The following is a 19,855-nucleotide window of genomic DNA, read 5'->3' as shown; positions in this document are numbered from 1 at the left end:
GCAGCATTGTAAAAATACACACAATATCTTGGGAGACATTTGTTCAGATCTAAAGAGATAGTCCAACCAATCCCACATTTGTTGAGCATCCTGGTTTGGAAGGTCATAGATTGAGCTACCTATATGAAAAGGTACACAGAATGAAAATTATTCTGCCCAAAATATAACTCAAGTGACGTTTGCCCTTGAACCTGATTTCAAATTGTTCTGTGAACCTCAGTGAAGGTCAAGCTGAGAACATGGACCACAAATTTACAACTTAAAGCAACTTTTGGTGCTTTGGCAGAGCTCATTTCAAAACACTTACCCCTGATTTGTTTGAAAATGGGTTTTAGGGGATCCAACCAAACCTGAAAATAGACAAGAGTTTCAGATCAGTGTCATGTGACAGGGTAGTCTTCACACATTCAGTAGATGATGAAAGGCCTGACATCAGGATTCCTTGTTTGGGCTGAGATAACTCTCTCCATGTTTGTGGAGGTGAAACTTCCCAGAAGTTAGAGAATGGCCAGGCTGATGGTCTGTATAGCCAAGCATTGTTCACGTTAGCAGCTTTGTCCTTCTCCCAGAGTCATGTGCACACCCGGTAATGTCATACCACTTCTGACTGGTGAGATAAACCGGAGCAGAAAACTGATCACCCTGCTGGCTGAGTCTCCAGACCACTCTAATTTGTTGCTTGTTTTATCTGGAACAGTACTGAGGTTCAGCAAGCAGCTACGAAGCTCACTGCCCCTCACAGAGCGGACTACAACTAACACGAGTGCTTCCTCCAGCACTTAGCCGCTGAGATTCCTTCAGTGGGTGCTGCAGTGGCGATACTGTTGGCAGCTTTGCTTAATGGAATGGCCATGGCTGGCCATTCAGCACGGGTCGAGTATCTTGGGCAGGAGGCAAAGGGATGCCCCATCCCAGAGGAGAGTACTCCCTATGACATCGGAACCTCTCTGATTGACAATGCAGTCATAGGCTCCGGTTTTCCAAGGGAGTAATCAGTGATATGTGGTCATCCCTGGGAAGACCTTCATGCTTTCATGCCTGAATTGCTCTTCCCACAGAGGTCAAGGGCACAAAGACTCTAAGTTTCCCTGCCACAAGTTCTTCCCAAACAGCCACAGCAGAGCTCTGCTGCTTCTCAGAATCAGTAGAGGAATGAACTAACTGATTTTGATTTCATGGATTCATAAAGCCACACAGCCTGGAAACAGGACCTTCCGCTCAACTAGTCCACGGCTAGCCCAACTGGCTCACGCCCCTGCTCTCCATGCGATTATCCAAACTGGTTTTGAGTGTTGTCACTGTACCTGCTTCAGCTTGCTCCACATGTGCACGACTCTCTGTGTGAGGAAATTTACAGCTTTTACCTCTCAGCTTAAACCTATCACCTCTTGTTTTCATTGCCTATGACCCACACGATTGTATGCCCCACTATAAACTCACCCCTCAGCTTCCGACATAAGAACATAGAATGGTACAGCACAGGAGCAAAGCTCTCAGCCTGTAATGCCTGTGTTGTATATGATACTGAATTAAACTAAATTGCTTCTGCCTGCCCTCGATATGCTGCATACTTATCTGCCTATCTAACAGCCTTTCAAACAGCACCATCAATCAGATCTGCTTCCAGCCATAAGACCATAAGACATAGGAGCAGAATTAGGCCATTCAGCCCATTGAGTCGGCTTCGCTATTCCACCCTGGCTGATCCCGATCCCACTCAAAGCCATACATCTGCCCTCTCACCATATCTCTCGACGCCATTACCAGTCAGGAATCTATCAACTTTTGCTTTGAATATACCCACGGACTTGCCCTTCTCCGCAGTCTGTGGCAGAACATTCCACTATTCTCTGGCTAAAAAAATTCCTCCTTACCTCTTTTCTAAAAGGTCACCCCTCAGTTTTAAGCCTCTTCCCTCTAGATCTTGTTACACTCACCACAGGAAACATCCTCTCCACATCCAACTTATCCGGACTTTCTAAAATTTGGTAGGTTTTAATGAGATCACCACGTATTCTTCTAAATTCCAGTGAGTACAGGCCCAAAGCTGCCAAATGCTCCTCATATGTTAACCCCTTCGTTCCCAGAATTATCCTTGTGAATCTCCTCTGGACTCTCTTCAATGACAATACATCCTTTCTGAGATATGGGGCCCCAAACCATTGACAATACACCAAACATGGCCTGACTAGTGTCTTAAAAAGCCTCAGCATTATTTCCTTGTTTTTATACTCTATTCCCTTTGAAATAAATGCCAACATTGCATTTGCCATCTTTACTACAGACTCAACCTGTGAATTAACTTTCTGGGAGTCTTGCACGAAGATTCCCAAGTTCCTTTGTACCTCTGATGTTTGAATTTTCTCCCCATTTAGATAATAGTCCACACTGTTGTTCATTTTACCAAGATGCATTATCATACATTTCCCAACACTGTATTCCATCTGCCACTTTTTTTCCCATTCTTCCAATTTGTCTAAGTCCTGCTACAATTGCATTGCTTCCTCAGCACTACCTATCCCTCCACCTATCTTTGTATCATCCATAAACTTTGCCACAAAGCCATCAACTCCACTATCTAAATCACTGACAAACAATGTGAGAAGTAGCTGTCCCAATAATGAACACCACTAGTCAAGGGGCAGCCAACCAGAAAGGGCCCCTTTCCAACTCACTGCCTCTTGCCTGTCAGCCATTCCTCTATCCATGCCAGTATCTTTCCTGTAACACCGTTGGGTTTTATCTTGTTAAGCAGCCTCAGTTGAGACACCTTATCAAATGTCTTCTCAAAATCTAAGTAAATGACATCCGCTGCCTCTCCTTTGTCCACGTTGCTTATTAATTCCTCAAAGAATTCTAACAGATTTGTCAGGCAAGATTTCCCTTTACAGAAACCATGCTGACTTTGACTCATCTTATCATTTATCTCCAAGCACCCTGAGAGCTCATCCTTAATAATGGACTCTAAAACTTTCTCAACTACTGAAGTTAGACTAACTGGCCTATAATTTCTTCTCTTTTGTCTTCCTCCCTTCTTAAAGAGTGGAGTGACATTTGGCCCCTTCTTAAAAAGTGGAGTCTGATCCTCCGGGACCATGCTAGAATCAACTGATTCTTGAAAGATCATGACCAATGCATCCATTATCTCTTCAGCAACCTCTCTCAGAACTTTGGGATATTGTCCATCTGGTCCAGGTGACATCCACCTTAAGACCTTTCAGTTTGTCTCACACTCTTTCCTGTTCCCTGACACTCACAGACCTCTGGCACACAGGTAGTGCCTTCCACAGTGAAGACTAAAGCAAAATACTTCCAGCACAACCACTAGCAACCTGTTCAATGCACCTTCTACTCTGAGTGTAAAAGAAAACTTGATACACACAACCTAAACTTTCTAGCTGTCATTTCAAATGCATGTCCTCAGGTATTTGACAATTTTGTGCTGGGAGAAAGATTCTGACTGTCTACCCTACTAATGCCTCCTATAAATTGATAAATTTTAGTGAAGAAAGTATGTTACTTTGGGCATTGGAGCACTGTTTGCTCCCCACACATACAGGCAAATATTTGCTGGACTTACAGATCCATTCAGATTTCCCTTAACAACTTGGGCTCTTTATATACGGAGAAGGTTTCCACACCCTTGTGAATCTTGTGAAGAATTCCCTGCTTCTGGGATGGGCATATGACTCTTCCTTCATTCTGGTAGATCTCTTCAGTGGAGAAATGCATCTCAGTGGACAGGGACACCCTCAACTTTCTTACACCAATGCACTCCCCAATCTCAACCAGTAAGCACAGATAAAACTGCCACACAAGGACAGGAAACTCATGGGAATGGCCACTGATCTTCTCAGAAGGTTACTGTCTGCAAATGTTGAGACCTCATCACTGTGCATTGCAGGCTACTCAACTTTGTAACAAGACCATAAGACATAGGTGCAGAATTAGGCCATTAAGCCCATCAAATCTGCCCTGTCATTCGATCATGGCTGATTTAATCTCCCTCTTAATTCCATTCTCCAGCCTTCTTGTCTTAACCTTGGATGCCCTTAGTAATCAAAAATATATCAACCTCCATTTTAAATATATCCATCTGTAGACACAGATAGGCATCTCTGACAAAATAGGTCCTCTTGGAGATCAAAATGGCAATCTATGCGCAGAGCCAAGAGAGATGGGGGAGATCTTCAATTGATTCTTTGCATCTGTATTTACAGAGTCTGTAAAGTGAAGAGAAGAGAAGCCAGAGGGTGGTAGTAGATGGTTGCCTCTCTGACTGGAGGCTTGGGCCTAGTGGAGTACTGTAGGGATTGGTGCTGGGTCCATTGTTGTTTGTCATCTATATCAATGATTTAAATGATAATGTGGTTAACTGGATCAGCAAATTTGTGACTGACGTCAAGACAGGAGGTGTAGCGGACAGTGAGGAAGACAATCAGAGCTTGCATTTGGATCTGGACCAGCTGGAAAAATGGGCTGAGAATGGGAGATGGAATTAATGCAGACAAGTGCGAGGTGTTGCACTTTGATAGGACCAGCCAGGGTAGGTCTTATGCAGGACACTCAGCAGAGTGGTAGAACAAAGGGATATGGGAACACAGGTCCAGAATTCATTGAAAGTCATGTCACAGGTAGATAAGTCGTAAAGAAAGCTTTTGGCACCTTAGCCTTCATAAATCAAAGTATTGAGTACAGGAGATGGGATGTTATGTTGAAGTTGTTTTCGACATTACTGAGGCCTAGTTTGAACTAATATGTGCAGTTTTGGTTACCTCCCTACAGGAAAATATCAATAAGATTGAAAGAATAGAGAAAAAATTTACAAGGATGTCGCTGGGACTGGAGGACCTGAGTTAGAAGAAAAGTTTGAACTGGTCAGGTACATCTATAGAAGTTTTTGAGTGCTTTAGGTATCAAACCAAGTCTCCTTAGACTCCTAATGAACTATAGCTGCTGTCTTGCCTTCTTTAAAGCTAGCTGCATTGCTATGTTCGGACCAGGTTAGATCCTCAGAGATCTTGACACACAGGATCTTGAAATTGCTCACTCTCTCCACTTCTGAGGATTGGTTCATGTTCCCTCGTCCTACTCCTTCAGAAGTCCACAATCAGCTCTTTGGTCTTACTGACGCGGAGTGCAAGGTTGTTGCTGTGACTACACACCACTAGTTTGTATGTCTCACTCCTGTACGCCCTCTTGTCTCCAGCTGAGATTCTACCAACAATGGTTGTATCATCAGCAAATTTATAAATGATATTTGAGCTATACCTAGCCACACAGTCATGGGTATAGAGAGAAAAGAGTAGTGGGCTAAGAACACATTGCTGAGGTGTGCTGGTGTTGATCGTCAGCGAGGAGGAGATGTTATCACCAATCCGCACAGATTGTAGTCTTCTGGTTAGGAAGTCGAGGATCCAATTGCAGAGGGAGGTACAGAGACCTAGGTTCTGCAACTTCTCAATCAGGATTGTGGGGATGATGGTATTAAATGCTGAGCTATAGTTGATGAACAGCATCCTGACATAGGTGTCTGTGTTGTCCAGGTTATCTAAAGCCATGTGAAGAGCCATTGAGATTGAAGCTGCTGTTGACTTATTGTGGCGATAGGCAAATTGCAGTGGGTCCAGGTCCTTGCTGAGGCAGGAGTTCAGTCTAGTCATGACCAACCTCTCAAGCCACTGTAGATGTGAGTGCTACTGGGCGATAGTCATTAAGGCAGCTCACATTATTCTTCTTTGGCACTGGTATAATAGTTGCCTTTTTGAAACAGGTGGGAACTTCTGACCATAGCAGTGAGAGGTTGAAAATGCCCTTGAATACACCTGCCAGTTGGTTGGCACAAGTTTTCAGAGCTTTACAGGTACTCCGTTGGGGCCTGCCACCTTGCTAGGGTTCACCCTCCTTTATGACAGCCTAACATTGGCCTCAGAGACAGAGATCACAGAGTCACCGAATACAGCAGGGATCTTCACAGCTGTAGTTATATTCTCCCTTTCAAAGCGTGCATAGAAGGCGTTGAGTTCATCTGATAGTGAAGCATCATTGCCACTCATACCATTAGGTTTCGCTTTGTAGGAAGTAACGGCCTGCAAACCCTGCCAGAGTTGACGTGCATCTGATGTCACCTCCAACCTCACTCGGTATTGTCTCTTTGCTATTGAAATAGCTCTCTGCAAGTCATAGCTGGTTTTCTGGTACAGACCTGAGTCACCTGACATAAATGCCACAGATCTAGACCTCGGCAGATGATGAACCTCCTGATTCATCCATGAGTTTTTCTTTGGGAATGCACAGCGTGTTTTTGTAGGCACATTCCACTCATCCACACAGGTTTTAATGAAGTCGGTAACAACTGCAGCGTACTCATCCAGATTCGAAGATGAATCCCTGAATACAGTCCAGTCCACCGATTCAAAGCAGTCCTGTAAGCACTCCTGTGCTTCCCTTGTCCATACCTTCCTGGACTTCACTACTGGTGCTGCAGTCTTCAGTCCCTGCCTATACAAAGGGAGTAGCAGTATAGTCAGGTGATCAGACTTCCTGAAGTGAGGGTGTGGGATATCACAGTAAGCATTCTTAATAGTGGTGTAACGGTGGTACAGGTGTTTTGTTGATGATAATTGTTTAGTGACTTTTTCAAGCTGGCCTGGTTAAAATCCTGCAAAATGGTGGTGAAGGCATCAGGGGTGTGCTGTTTCATGCATGTTGATCACATCATTCAGATCATCTAGAGCCTGCTTGGCATTGGCTGAAGTGGTTAGTACCTTATTCCTTTAAGATTGAGGGGAGATTTGATAGTGGTATACAAAATTATGAGGGGTATAGTTAGGGTAAATGCAAGCAGGCTTTTTCCACTGAGGTTGGGTGGGACTACAACTAGAAGTCATGGGTTAAAGGTGAAAGGTGAAAAATTTAAGGGAAACTTCGTCACTCAGAGGGTTGTGACAGTGTGAAATGTGCTGCCAACACAAGTGGTACATGTGAGCTCGATGTCAATGGTTAAGAGAAGTTTGGATAGGTACATGGATAGAAGGGAAGGAGGGACTTGGTGCTGGTGCAGGTTGATGGGACTGGGCAGTTTAAATGGTTTGGCACAGACTAGATGGGCCAAAGGTCCTGTTTCTGTGCTATACTTCTCTATGACTCTCTGACTCTCATAATGAAATCCAACACTTTCCCAGCCACTGAAGTCAGTCTAACTGGCCTCTTCTTTCCTGTTTTCTGCCTCCCACCCTTCTTAACCAATGGACTGGCACTTGTGATTTTCCAGTCCTCCGGAACAAATCCAGAATCCGGTGATTCTTGAAAGATCATTACTAATGCCTTCAAAATCTCTTGAGCTACCTTTTTCAGATCCATCTAGTTCAGGTGACTTGTCTATCAACCTCCCAACCACCTTTCCCTTAGTAATCGTGACAATACTGATACTCTCAAATTTCTGGCATACAGCTGGTGTTTTCCACATTGAAGATTGATACAAAATACTTATTCAGTTTGTCAGAACTTTCTTTGTCCTCTATTACTCCCTCTCTAGTGTTGTTTTCCAGTGTTCCATTTTACATGCTTGCCTCTCTTCTAATCTTCTGTGTTTTTTATTATATTGGTTCTTTTATATGATTGGCTTGATGTTTCATCTTTACTCTCCTTATTGCTTCTTTAGTTGCCTTTACTGATTTTTAAACACTTCCTATCCCTCTAGCCTCTACTAATTTTTGCTATATTGGATGCCCACACTTTTGCTTTTATGTTGTTTTTGACTTCCTTTGTCAGCCACAGTTGCCTCACCCTCCCTTTAGAACGTACCTTCTTTAAGAAAAAATGATTCCCTGCTTTCTGAATTGCCCCCAGAAATTCCAGCCATTGCTGCTCTTCTGTCATCCCTGCTGGTGTCCTCTACCAATCAGCTATGGCCAGCTCCTCTCTCATGCCTCTGTAATTAATGTTACTCAACTTTAATATCAAAACATCCAGTTCCAACTTCTCTCAAACTGGCCGGTGAATTCTATCATACGATGATCATTGCCACCTAAAGATTCCTTTTACCTTAAGCTCCCTAATCAAATTTGGTTCATTACACAACACACAATACAGAATTGCCTTTTCCCTAGTGAGCTGCTGTAAAAAACCACCCCATCAGCATTCAACAAATTCCTTCTCCAGCACCCACTTAATTTTCCCAATCTACCTATATGTTGAAATCCCTATGGCCATTGTAACATTGCCCTTTTTACGTGCCTTCTCTATCTCCTGCTGTAACGTGTACTCCACATCCTGGCTACTGTCTGGAAGCGCTTTGAGACGTTTACAGAAAAAAGTTAGTAACTACCATTCTAATAAACTGAATAACTGCTTGTTTAGCACTTCTCTGAATTTTTCTTCAGGTTTGTGTTTGATTTGGTCTGAGAATCAATTCTCTAAACTTCATGTTGCTACTACATTTGCCACCATTTGACTGAAAAAGGTCATTACTTACCATGTTCCCATGGCGATTGCTAAACTCCACACCAAAGTAATCCTCCTCAACCAGCCTCAGGTGTTGGCAGATGCAACCAAACAGGATCTTCCCAGTTGCTTTTTGCTGAAGAGGATTAAGGTTAGTGAAGGTTCAGTGTTGATTCAGTGGCAATGAACTCACCAAAAGAACAATCAGATAATAGGAGCAGGAGTAAATCATATGTCCCCTCAAACCTGTTCACAGTTCATCCTGGACCTTGTTCAGCTTTTAAGTCTAATCCCAAATCAGATCTCAGTATCTAAATAACTATTGGTCTCACCTTTGGATACACTTGAGAACTAAGCATTCTCGTCCCTGTGAAATAGAGGGCGGCACAGTGGTGGTGCAGCTAGCTTTGCTGCCTCATAGCTCTACCAACTCAGTCAGTGACCACCAGGAGAGGTAAGGCCATCAAGAAGTCAGTGCAGGCTTCCCCAGTGGCCCTTCCCCTCAGCAACAAATACACACCTTTGGATACCGCTGGAGGGGATGACCCGTAAGGGCATGGAAGCCGCAGCCAGGCTGGTGGCACTGTGGCTGGTGGCACTGTGGCTGGTTCTGAGGATCGAGAGGGAAGCACAAAGTTAGGCAGTGCGGTAGTGATAGGGGGATAGACAGGAGATGCTGTGGCCACGAGGGAGACACTTAGAATGTTGTGTTGCCTGCTGGGTGCTAAGGTCCAGGTTGTATCAGAAAGGCTGTAGGACATTCTCAAAGGGGGAGGAGGAACAGCCAGAGGTCATGGTGCATAGGCAGAAAAAGGAAGAGGTCCTACACAGTGAGTACATAGAGTTAGGAAAGAGGCTAAAGAAAAGGACTTCCAAGACAGTAATCTCCAGATTGCTCCCTGTGCCATGGGCTAGTACAAGTAGGAATGGGGTGATAGCATGGATGAGTGAGTGGCTGAGGTGATGGTACCATGTCAGCAAGTGAACGATCAGACAAGAAGGTAGACGTCAGGGACGTCCTATTGAAAGGCAAAATAGAAATAACAGGTATGATGGATTGGATAGTTTAAAGTGTGTGTAGTTCAATGCTAGGAGTATTAAAGATGATTAACTTAGATCATGGATCAGTACATGGAACTACAACGTTGGTGGCCATTACGGAAACTCGGTTGAGAGAGAGGGTAAGAATGGGTGATTAATGTACCAGGTTTTTCAAGTTTTAGAAAAGATAGAGCGGGTAAAAAAGGGAGGGGGGAGTTGCACTACTAATCAGAAACAATATGACAGATGCACTCAGGGGAGACATAATGGGGGGTGGCGGGCAGACACCGAGTCCATTTGAGTGGAACTCAGGAATAGGAAGGGTGCAACCACACTGATCGGACTGTTCTACAGACCCCCTAGTAGCCACCAGGACATTGAGGAACAGATATGTAATCAGATTAAGGAAATTTGTTTCCTTAGTAAGGCTAATGGGGTTGTTGTCATGGGGGATTTCAATTTTCAAATGTCAAATTTCAATTTTCCGAATATATAAATATAAATATTGTGTACAGTTCTGGTCACCGAATTATAGGAAAGATGTCAACAAAATAGAGAGAGTACCGAGAAGATTTACTAGAATGTTACCTGGGGTTCAGCAGCTAAGTTACAGAGAAAGGCTGAACAAGTTAGGTCTTTATTCTTTGGAGCGTAAAGGTTGAAGAGGGACTTGATAGAGGTATTTAAAATTATGAGGGGGATAGATTGAGTTGATGTGGATAGGCTTTTTCCATTGAGAGTAGGGGAGATTCAAACAAGAGGACATGATTTGAGAATTAGAGGGCAAAAGTTTAAGGGGGAATTTCTTTACTCAGAGAGTGGTATCTGTGTGGAACGAGCTTCCAGTAGAAGTGGTAGAGGCAGGTTCGGTATTGTCATTTAAAGTAAAATTGGATAGGTATATGGACAGGAAAGGAATGGAGGGTTATGGGCTGAGTGCAGGCCAGTGGGACTAGGTGAGTGTAAGCATTGGCACGGACTAGAAGGGCCGAGATGACCTGTTTCCATGCTGTAATTGTTATATGGTTATATGGTTATAAACTGGGACCTTCTTAGTGCAAGGGATCTGGGTGGGGCAGAGTTTGTTAAGTGTATCCAGGAGGGTTTCTTATTCAATATGTGGACAGTCCAATGAGAGGGGGGCTGTACTGGACCTGAGTTGGGTAATGAGCCTGGACATGTAACTGGCCTTTCAGTGGGCGAGCAGTTAAGGAACAGTGACTACAACTCCTTATCTTTCAGGATAGCTATAGATAAGGATAGGCATGGTCCTTGTGGGAGAGCTTTAAATTAGAGTAGGACAAATTACAAGGGCATGAGGCAGGAAATAAGAAGCATAAGGACAAGTTAGTGCCAAGAGGAGTCCCAAGGAACTGCTTGGGGGAGTGTGTTGAGGTGGTGTTGCACCCTGAACTGGGTAAAGGTGTGCGCTTGTGTTTCTGGTTCCGGTGCAGGTTACAGCGAGGCTGAGCAAGCTGCCGAACTGCTGCCTTTGGTGAGGCAGCTGTGGAGAAATGGATGGTTGTGAAGGGAGAATTAAAGGGAATGAGGAGATAGTGAGGGGACGGATGAATGAAAACCGAGACAAAGGGAGTAAAAGAATAAGAAATGATAGTGGAAAGAGCTCTGAAAGTGAGGAAGATGAACAAGTTCAGAGAGAAGGTGTTGTCATAATAAGGTTTAATGAGAAGGCTCAAGGAAACATGAAGAAAATTAACCTATTTGTGCTACCAACAACACTGGCAAATAAGATAGGGGAAACAGAATTTGCAAAAGTCCTTGAAGATGGCAACCTATTGGTAAGATGTGCGAATGAGGAACAGCTTGAAAAAGCACTCAAATTTAGAGATAGTAAAATGTAAGGTGGAATACACAGGGAGGGTGGGAGCATGAAGTGGTGATGGATGTAAAGGAGTGATCACAGGGTTACCAATGAGTATAAATATGGAGGAGTTAAAGAGGAATATCAAAGGAGGAAAAGTAGTGAATGTTCAAAGACTGAAAACAACAAAGTAGGAGTGAAAAAGGAAAGTGAAACAGTATTGATTGAACTTGAAGAAGAAGGAGTGCCAGGGTAAGTGTTCCTGGGTTTCATGAGTTACCCAGTAAGGGTATATGTGCCAAAGCCATTGAGGTGCTATAATTGTCAAAGGTTTGGACACATAGCTAAAAGCTATAATAGGCAGAGGAGATGTGCTAGATGTGGGGGTGATCATGAGTGTGGAAAGTGTGGAACAGGAGTGCAACCAAAATGCTGCAATTGTGGAGGAACTTATAATATGTGAGGTTATGAGATGAGAGAATAAAATTCAAGAAATAAGAGTGAAAAGAAAGATCACTTATGCAGAAGCTGTAAAAATGTCAAGAAAACAGAATAATGCTCCTAATGAACAGGGAGCAAGAGGGATGCGAGAGATGCAACAAAGAACAAATGACAGGATTTATGTAGACAAAAAGGCTCTAGTAACATTCATTGCAGGAGTGATTAATAGTACGGCTGAGGTAATGTCAAAAAGTGACAAAATTCAGCTAGTTGTCAAAGCAGCAATGAACCATTTAGGGTTAGTAGGACTGACATGGGAAGAAGTGAGGGATAACCTCACTAATCAGTCAAACCAGGAAGTGTCATGGGTTGGTTAATACCAATTATGGTGATTCTTTTGCAATGGAATGCAAGGAGCTTATTGGCCAGTAGGCAGGAATTCAAGAAGTTTATTAAAGAAATGGTTGTAAAAACGGATATAGTGTGTATTCAGGAGACTTGGTTGAAACCATCTTTAGACTTTGTGGTATATGGGTATACAATGATAAGGAAAGATAGAAATCTAGGGGGAGGAGGAGGTTGTGCTATGTTAATCAAGCAAGGTATACCACATAGGGTACTGGAAAAAGGAGACAATCAGGAATACATAGTGGTGGAAATATGGGAGAGAGGGGAGGAAGTGGTTATAATTAACTACTACAATCCATGTAAAGGGTTGGATTTGGACAGCCTACTAAGGATACAAGGACAAAACAGACATAAAGTAGTGTGGTGTGCAGATCTCAATGCTCACAGCACAATATGGGGGGATTTGTTTACAGATTCAAATGGAAAGGTAATTGAAGATTTGATGGAAGAAAAGGATTTGGTGTGTATGAATGATGGTAGAGGAACAAGGATGAACACAACAACAGGAACTGAGTTGGTATTAGATAATACGTTATTGTCTAATACCTTGGCAGGAGTTAGTACTGGGGAGTTTGGACTGCTTTAACGGTAGGCAGTGATCACTACCCTGTTTTATGTTCAGTGGGTGAAAGAGTTGAAATAAGACCAGGTGGGGGAGTCCCAAAGTGGGTGTTTGGAAAAGCAGATTGGGGTAAGTTCCAGAAGTTAAGTGAAGAAGCATTGACAAAGATTGACATTTCTGGAGATATAGATGAATTAAACAGTCAGGTGACTTCAGTAATTATATTGGCAGCAGAAGGATCTATACCCAGGAGTAAAAATAGGATGAATATAAAACTGGTACCATGGTGGACAGAGGAATGTTGTCAGGCTGTAAGAAACAGAAATGGAGCATTCAGACTAGTTAAAAGAACCCATAATATGCAGCATTTGATTCAATATAAGAAGACACAGGCAATGGTGAGAAGAACTATACGTCGAGCTAAAAGGGCAAGTTAGAGGAGTTTTTGCAGCAAAATAGGAAGAACAACGCCTGTGGGAGAGGTATGGGGAATGATTAAGGGTATGGGGAATGATTAAGAGGATGGGGGGAGATAGAAGGGATTGGGAATATCCAGTAATGATATCTGAGGAGGAAACAGCAGTCTCCAGCAGGGATAAGGCTGAGATCATGGCCACATCATTTGTACAGATACACAGTTCAGAAAATTTGTCTGAAGAAGGGAGAAAGAGAAGGGAAAGAATAATGAGTCAACACCCAGGTGTCTTAAACAGAGGGAAGAAACTGATTATATATATAATTGATGAACCATTTACGTCGGCAGAGATGATGAGAGCAATAAACAGATCAAAACCAACCACCCCAGGGAAAGATCTGATATGCTATGTTATGCTAAAAAATCTAGGAGAAGGAGCGCTCTTGAAGTTACTGCATTTTTATAACAGAGTGTGGGAGGAGGGAAGATTACCAAGTACATGGAAAGAAGCAATAATAATTCCAATAAGGAAACCTGGCAAGGATCCGTCAAAACCCACTAGCTACAGACCAATAGCACTAACATCAAATATATGTAAGGTAATGGAAAGGATGATAACAGAAAGGTTATCGTATGATCTTGAGAAGAGGGGAATGTTGGCAAGTTATCAGAGTGGTTTTAGGAAGGGAAGGAATTCCATGGACTTAGTGATAAGGTTAGAGACTGAAATAAGAAAGGCCCAGACAAATAAAAAGTCAGTAGTTGCAGTGTTTTTTGACATAGAAAAAGCCTATGACATGACATGGAAGGAAGGATTGTTAATTAAACTGCACAAGATGGGAGTTGGTGGGAGAGTTTTTAATTGGATAAAAGATTTTTTGTTTGGTAGGAAAATTCAAGTTAGGATTGGGTCAGAATTATCAAATCAGTACTTAGTGGGAAATGGCACACCTCAGGGTAGTGTGATTAGCCCGTTACTTTTCATCATTATGATCAATGATGTCCTCACAAAGGTACTAGTGGATATAGATAGGTCACTGTTTGCGGATGATGGGGCCTTGTGGAAAAGAGGCAGGAACACGGAGCATATAATCAGGAAACTACAAGGAGCAATTGATGAAATGGTAGAGTGGGGTTATGATTGGGGATGTAGATTTTCAGTAGAAAAAAACTCAAACTGTATTTTTCACTAGGAAAAGAATTGAGGTAGGGAAGAAGTTAAGGATGTATTGGATAGAATTAGAAAGGGTTGGATCATTTAAATTTCTGGGAGTTATATTTGATTCACGATTAACATGGGCAGAACATATCAGGAAATTTGAGGAGAGATGTAAAAATGTAATAAATGTGATGAGATGTTTGACTGGTAGGGAATGGGGAGCAAGTTGTTCAGCATTGAAGAGAATATATGTGGCTTTAGTAAGATCTGTGTTGGACTATGGAAATGTAGCATATGGACCAGCAGCTAGGTATCTTATAAGGAAACTGGATGTGATTCAGGCTTTGAGAGTGTGCAGTGGGGCTTTTAAAACATCACCAGTATCAGCCCTACAAGTAGAATTGGGAGTAATGCCTTTGGAGCTAAGAAGGATGCAATTGATGGCAAACCTACTGGGCTAATTTGCAGGGGAACAATGATTCTCACCATGCAAAAGGAATGTTGCAGGAGTCCTGGGAAAATGGGAAGTTTCAGAGGAATAACATTAGTCGGGTAGGGAATGATATCGCTAAAGAATGTGAAATGTTTGATCTAAGGATAAGTCCTTAAATAGTTTATCCGGTTGTAGCGCCATGGAAGATTGTATGGCCTGACATAGACTGGCATTTGTTAGAGGTAAAAAGGAAAGGAAAGTATAAAACTGATTTGGTAAGTGCATTTAACTGTCATGTGATGGAAAAGTATAGTGATTATACTCAGATTTATGCAGATGGTGCTAAGGAACCTGAAACAGGAGTGACAGGGTTTGGGGTGGCTATACCAGCAAAAGCAATTGCAATCAGCAGAAGAACATCTGATAAGTTAGCGGTGTATACAGTGGAGATGATGGCAGTGTTGGTTGCGTTGCGTTGGGTGGAGAAAGCTAGACTAGTCAAAGCGTTGATATGCTCAGATTCATCCTCAGTTCTAGTAAGTTTAAGGTCTTCTCACTCAAACTCATAAAGATGTACTTTATGAAGTCCTTCAGTCAGTCACAAGAGTTGCAAATCAGGGAGGTCAGGTTAAATTTCTATGGGTTCCAGCTCATGTAGGGGTGAAGGGGAATGAGAGAGAGGATGAGTTGGAAAAGAGGGCATTAAAGAAAGGAAATATAGAAATGCAAATTAGTATCAGCAAAGCAGAGGGGGGAAGGGAGGCATTTATATCAAATACAAAAGAGTGTTACAGGTACTAGGGTAGGCAGTGGATACAGAAGAGAAGAAACTGTGTGGACTAGGTTAAGGCTGGGGCACTGCGCACTAAACAAAACATTGAAAATGATAGGGAAACACCAGGCAGGATTGTGTGAGCAATCTCAGGAAGAGGAGTCAGTAGAACATGTAGTTCTGAGTTGCAGCAAGTCTGGGATACAGAGAGAGATGATGAGAATTAATCTAAGGGAATTGGGGGTGCCGGAATTCACATTAAAAGGGTTACTGGGCATGGGGGAGAGAGCACAGGTCAGGGTACTTGTAGCTTTCTTAAGGATACAGGGTTTTTTATAGGATATGATGGATAAGCAGGAATAGGTTATTAGGATGGTGTGTGTGTGTGTGTGTGTGTGTGTGTGTGTGTGTGTGTGTGTGTGTGTGTGTGTGCGCGTGCGTGCGTGCGTGCGTGCGTGTGTGTGTGTGTGTGTGTGCGCGTGTGTGTGTGTGTAAGGATTTAGAATGTAAGTCTATCGTCTGACCCAGACTCTGGAGCTGAAGGTGGCGGTAATGCACCATTAAGCTGGGTGCCAACCGCCGTAAAACAAGAAGAAGGAAGGAAGGAAATAAGAAGCGTTGCCTGGGAACACCTGCTTTTCTGGCAACTCCACATCAGACACGTGCAGGATGTTTAAAGATCAATTGCATAGAATACAAGAAGGTCATGTTCCTGTTAGAAGGAAGCATAGGGATAGAAAGATGTGAGAACCTTGGATATCTAAGGAGGTGATGAATTTAGTCTAGAAGAAAAAGGAGAAGTATGTACAGATTCAGAAATTATGATCAAACAAAGAATATAAAGAAACCAAGGAAGAACTAAAGCAGGGAATTAGGAAAGCCAGGAGGGACAATGAAAAGTCCTTAGCAAGTAGGATTATCATGAATCCCAAGGCATTCTATACACACATCAAGAGCAAGAGGATAAGTGCGTGGAATGGGCTGCCGGTGGCAGTGATGGAGGCTGAAACGATAGGGTCTTTTAAGAGACTCCTGGATGGATACATGGAGCTTAGAAAAGTAGAGGGCTATGGGTAAGCCTAGGTAGTTCTAAGGTAACGACATGTTTGGCACAGCTTTGTAGGCCGAAGGGCCTGTATTGTGCTGTAGGTTTTCTATGTTTCTATGTTTTTTATAACTAGGGAGAGGGTGGGACCACTCAAGGATAAAGAGGGGAACTTTTACTTGGATGTGGAAAATGTGAGTAAGGTATTTAGTGAGTACTTTGCTTCAGCAAAGTACCAAGGATCAAGGACAAGGGTATGGAGAAACAGGAGATCAATACTGAATGTATAAATACATTAGGGCATTTAGAGATCAAGGAGGAGGTAGTGTTATGGTTCATAATGAGTATTAAGATGGATAGGTCCCCAGGGCCTGATGAGATTTACCCCAGGATACTGAAGGGGGCAAGAGAAGAGATTGCTGGGGTTTTGACTGGTGTCTTCTCTCTCCACAGGTGAGGTCCAGGAGGACTGGTGAATGGTTGATGTTGTACCTCTATTTAAGAAGGGAACAAGGGAAAAATGGGAACTATAGACCAGTGAGTCTCACGTCATTTGTCAGGAAATTGCAGGAGAAAATTCTTGGGGATAGGATATACTGTATGAGCATTTGGAAACCCATGACCTAATTAGGGAGAGCCAGCATGGCTTTATGTGTGGCAGGTCATGCCTTACCCACCTGACTGAGTTTCTTGACAAGGTGATGAGAGAGATTGATGAGGGTAGGGCAGAGGATGTTGTCTACATGGAGTTTAGTAAGGTGTTTGACAAAGTCTCTCATGAGAGGCTAATCCAGAAGATTACAATGCATGGGGACTGTGGCTAATTGGCTGCTTGGATTCCGAACTGACATGTGCATAGAACACAGCAGATAGTGGTTAAACAGACTTATTCAAGCTGGAATTAGTGGAGTTCCACAGGGATCTGTACTGGGACCTCTCCTGTTTGTGATGTGAATAAATGACCTGGATGACAATGTAGATGGGTGGTTTAGTAAGTTTGTGGATGATTCCAAGACTGGTGGAATTGTGGATAGTGTTGAAGACTGGCAAAGAATATAGTGCGGTATAGATAAGTGGCAGATATGGGCAGAGAAATGGCAGATGGAATTTATCCCAGGTAAATGTGAGATGTTGCATCTTGGTAGGGCAAAGGCAAGGGGACAGTACACTGTTAAGGGCAAAATCCTTAACAGTTGCTGAGTAAAGAGATCCTGGGATCCAAGTTCATAGCTCCTTGAAAGTGGCTACACAGGTCGATAGGGTGGTTAAGAAGTCTTACGGTAATGTTGCTTTTAAGAGTTGAGACATTGAGTTCAAAAGTCAAGAGGTTATGTTACAACTTAATAAAACTCTGGATAGGCCACATCTGGAGTATTGAGTACCCTACTATCCTACTATAGGAAGGAAGTTGAGGCTTTGGAGAGGGTGCAGAAGAGGTTTACGAGGATGCTCCCTGGCTTAGAGGGCATGTGCTATCATGAGAGGCTGGACAAACTTGGGTTGTTTTCTTTGGATTGGTAAAGGCTGAGGGGAGATGTGATAAACATTTATAAGATTCTGAGAGGCATAGATGGAGTAGACAGGGAGTATCTGTTTCCCAGGCAGAAGTGTCTAATATCAGGGGGCATGCATTGTAGGTGAGAGGGGTTGGGTTCAAAGGCTAAGCTTTTTGCTCAGAGAGTGGAGAATGCCTGGAATGAGCTGACTATTATGGTGGTAGAGGCAAATACATTAGAGACTTCTAAGAGACGTTCAGATAGGCACATGAATGAGAGGAAGATGGAGGGATATAGGTAGGAGGGTTTTTTTGGGGGGGGGGGTTTAATTTACTTTTTAGCTGGTTCAGCACAACATTGGGGGCTGAAAGGCCTGTTCCTGGCTGTACTTTCCAGTGTTCTAACTCAGGTTCAATCCTGACCTCTGCGCTGTCCGTGTGCCATTTTCACCTTCTCCCTGTGACCATGTGGGCTTTGCTAGAGGTGCTCCAGTTTCTGAGCTGCAGATTGGTGGGTTAATTGGCCACGTATGTTGATGGGCATAAAGATGGAATTGATGGGAGGGCTCTAGATTTGACACTATGGGCCAAATGCCATCCTTCTAACCCATAAAGAAAATATGAGGGTTCCATCCCTCTGCACAGAGGACAATGCAAGACTTTCTGATGGATTTTGAATCGATCAATGGCTAGTCTCTTTTTCACGACCATCTAAGTTGTAGACGTAGACTCCCCAGCTTCTGTGTGCATTCCCTGTAAACAGTGAAGACTGTTCATTGGAGTGTTTGTTGAACCTGGAGGTTAGATCAGAAGCATTTCATCACCATTTGAGGTGACATCATCAGTGCGCAATTGAGAACATATGAACGTCAGCTAGTCATAAGAAGACGTGATCCTCTGTCACTTATCTCAGTACATGAAGACCAAGGAGACAAGTTCAGCTGGGAAACCACAGAAATCCTGGCAGAAGCACAAAACATGAATGGGAGACTCTATTACCAAAAGTATTGAATTGGACACAGTTTACAAACCTCTGTGTCTGTGGGATTGGAGCCAAGGGGTAAACTGCAGGATTAATGCTCCCAATGATGGATAACCAGGGATACGGGCGAGCTGAAGTCAGTCATATATCTGGCTGGCCAGGACGCAGCAGAGACAAGGGGCCAGTGAGACAGCCAACCAATCAGAACAATGAGTCAGACCAATATAAATGTAAACACTCCACAGAAACAACGCTCAATTGTACACTGATGACGTCACCTCGACTAGTGATGAGACATTTGTGACTGAACCTCCTGGCTCAGCAAACAAACAGCTAATCCGAGCTGCCAATGTTCTCTTTCATTTCAAGGAAAGATGGTTACACACACAGTTTTATAGGAAATTCCTCTAAAATGCCTTGAACTACCACATAACAATACCCATTATTGACTCAGCATGTCTGCCAATGTCAGCATGCATTCACTCATAGACCAGCTCACCACTGAAAGTTTGCACTCACTTGATCGAGAAAAACACCGATTTCTTTATTAAATGTTGATGCAAAAATTTTATCCAAAATCTTAGCTCGACAACTTGAAAATATTTTACCATCTATTATATCACATGACCAGACAGGATTTATTAAAAATGGTTATTCACGTTCTAATATACGTCGGTTATTGAATGTGATATATTCACCATCCAAAAAAATAGCAGAGTGTATATTATCCTTAGGTGCAGAAAAAGCCTTCGATAGGATTGAGTGGAATTATCTTTTTAAGACCTTAGAAAAATTTAATTTTGGGCCTAATTTTATTTGTTGGGTTAAATTAATT

The 19,855-nt window shown here is 42.9% G+C and overlaps 1 protein-coding gene across 1 annotated transcript in view; it reads right to left on the bottom strand.

Moving 5' to 3' along the window:
* The window catches only part of LOC140734005 (FERM domain-containing protein 7-like), a 78,806-nt gene that overhangs the window by 42,719 nt on the left and 16,232 nt on the right, over window positions 1-19,855 (bottom strand). The window contains exons 2-4 of the mRNA XM_073057584.1: window positions 8,966-9,055; window positions 8,477-8,581; window positions 308-350 (exon numbers count right to left, since the gene is read on the bottom strand). Coding sequence (XP_072913685.1) covers window positions 308-350; window positions 8,477-8,581; window positions 8,966-9,055 — 238 coding nt within the window. The remainder of the gene's footprint in view (window positions 1-307; window positions 351-8,476; window positions 8,582-8,965; window positions 9,056-19,855) is intronic.

Source organism: Hemitrygon akajei, chromosome 10 (assembly GCF_048418815.1).
Source record: "Hemitrygon akajei chromosome 10, sHemAka1.3, whole genome shotgun sequence".
Classification (NCBI taxonomy): domain Eukaryota; kingdom Metazoa; phylum Chordata; class Chondrichthyes; order Myliobatiformes; family Dasyatidae; genus Hemitrygon; species Hemitrygon akajei.
This window is presented reverse-complemented; position numbering and strand designations above follow the sequence as displayed.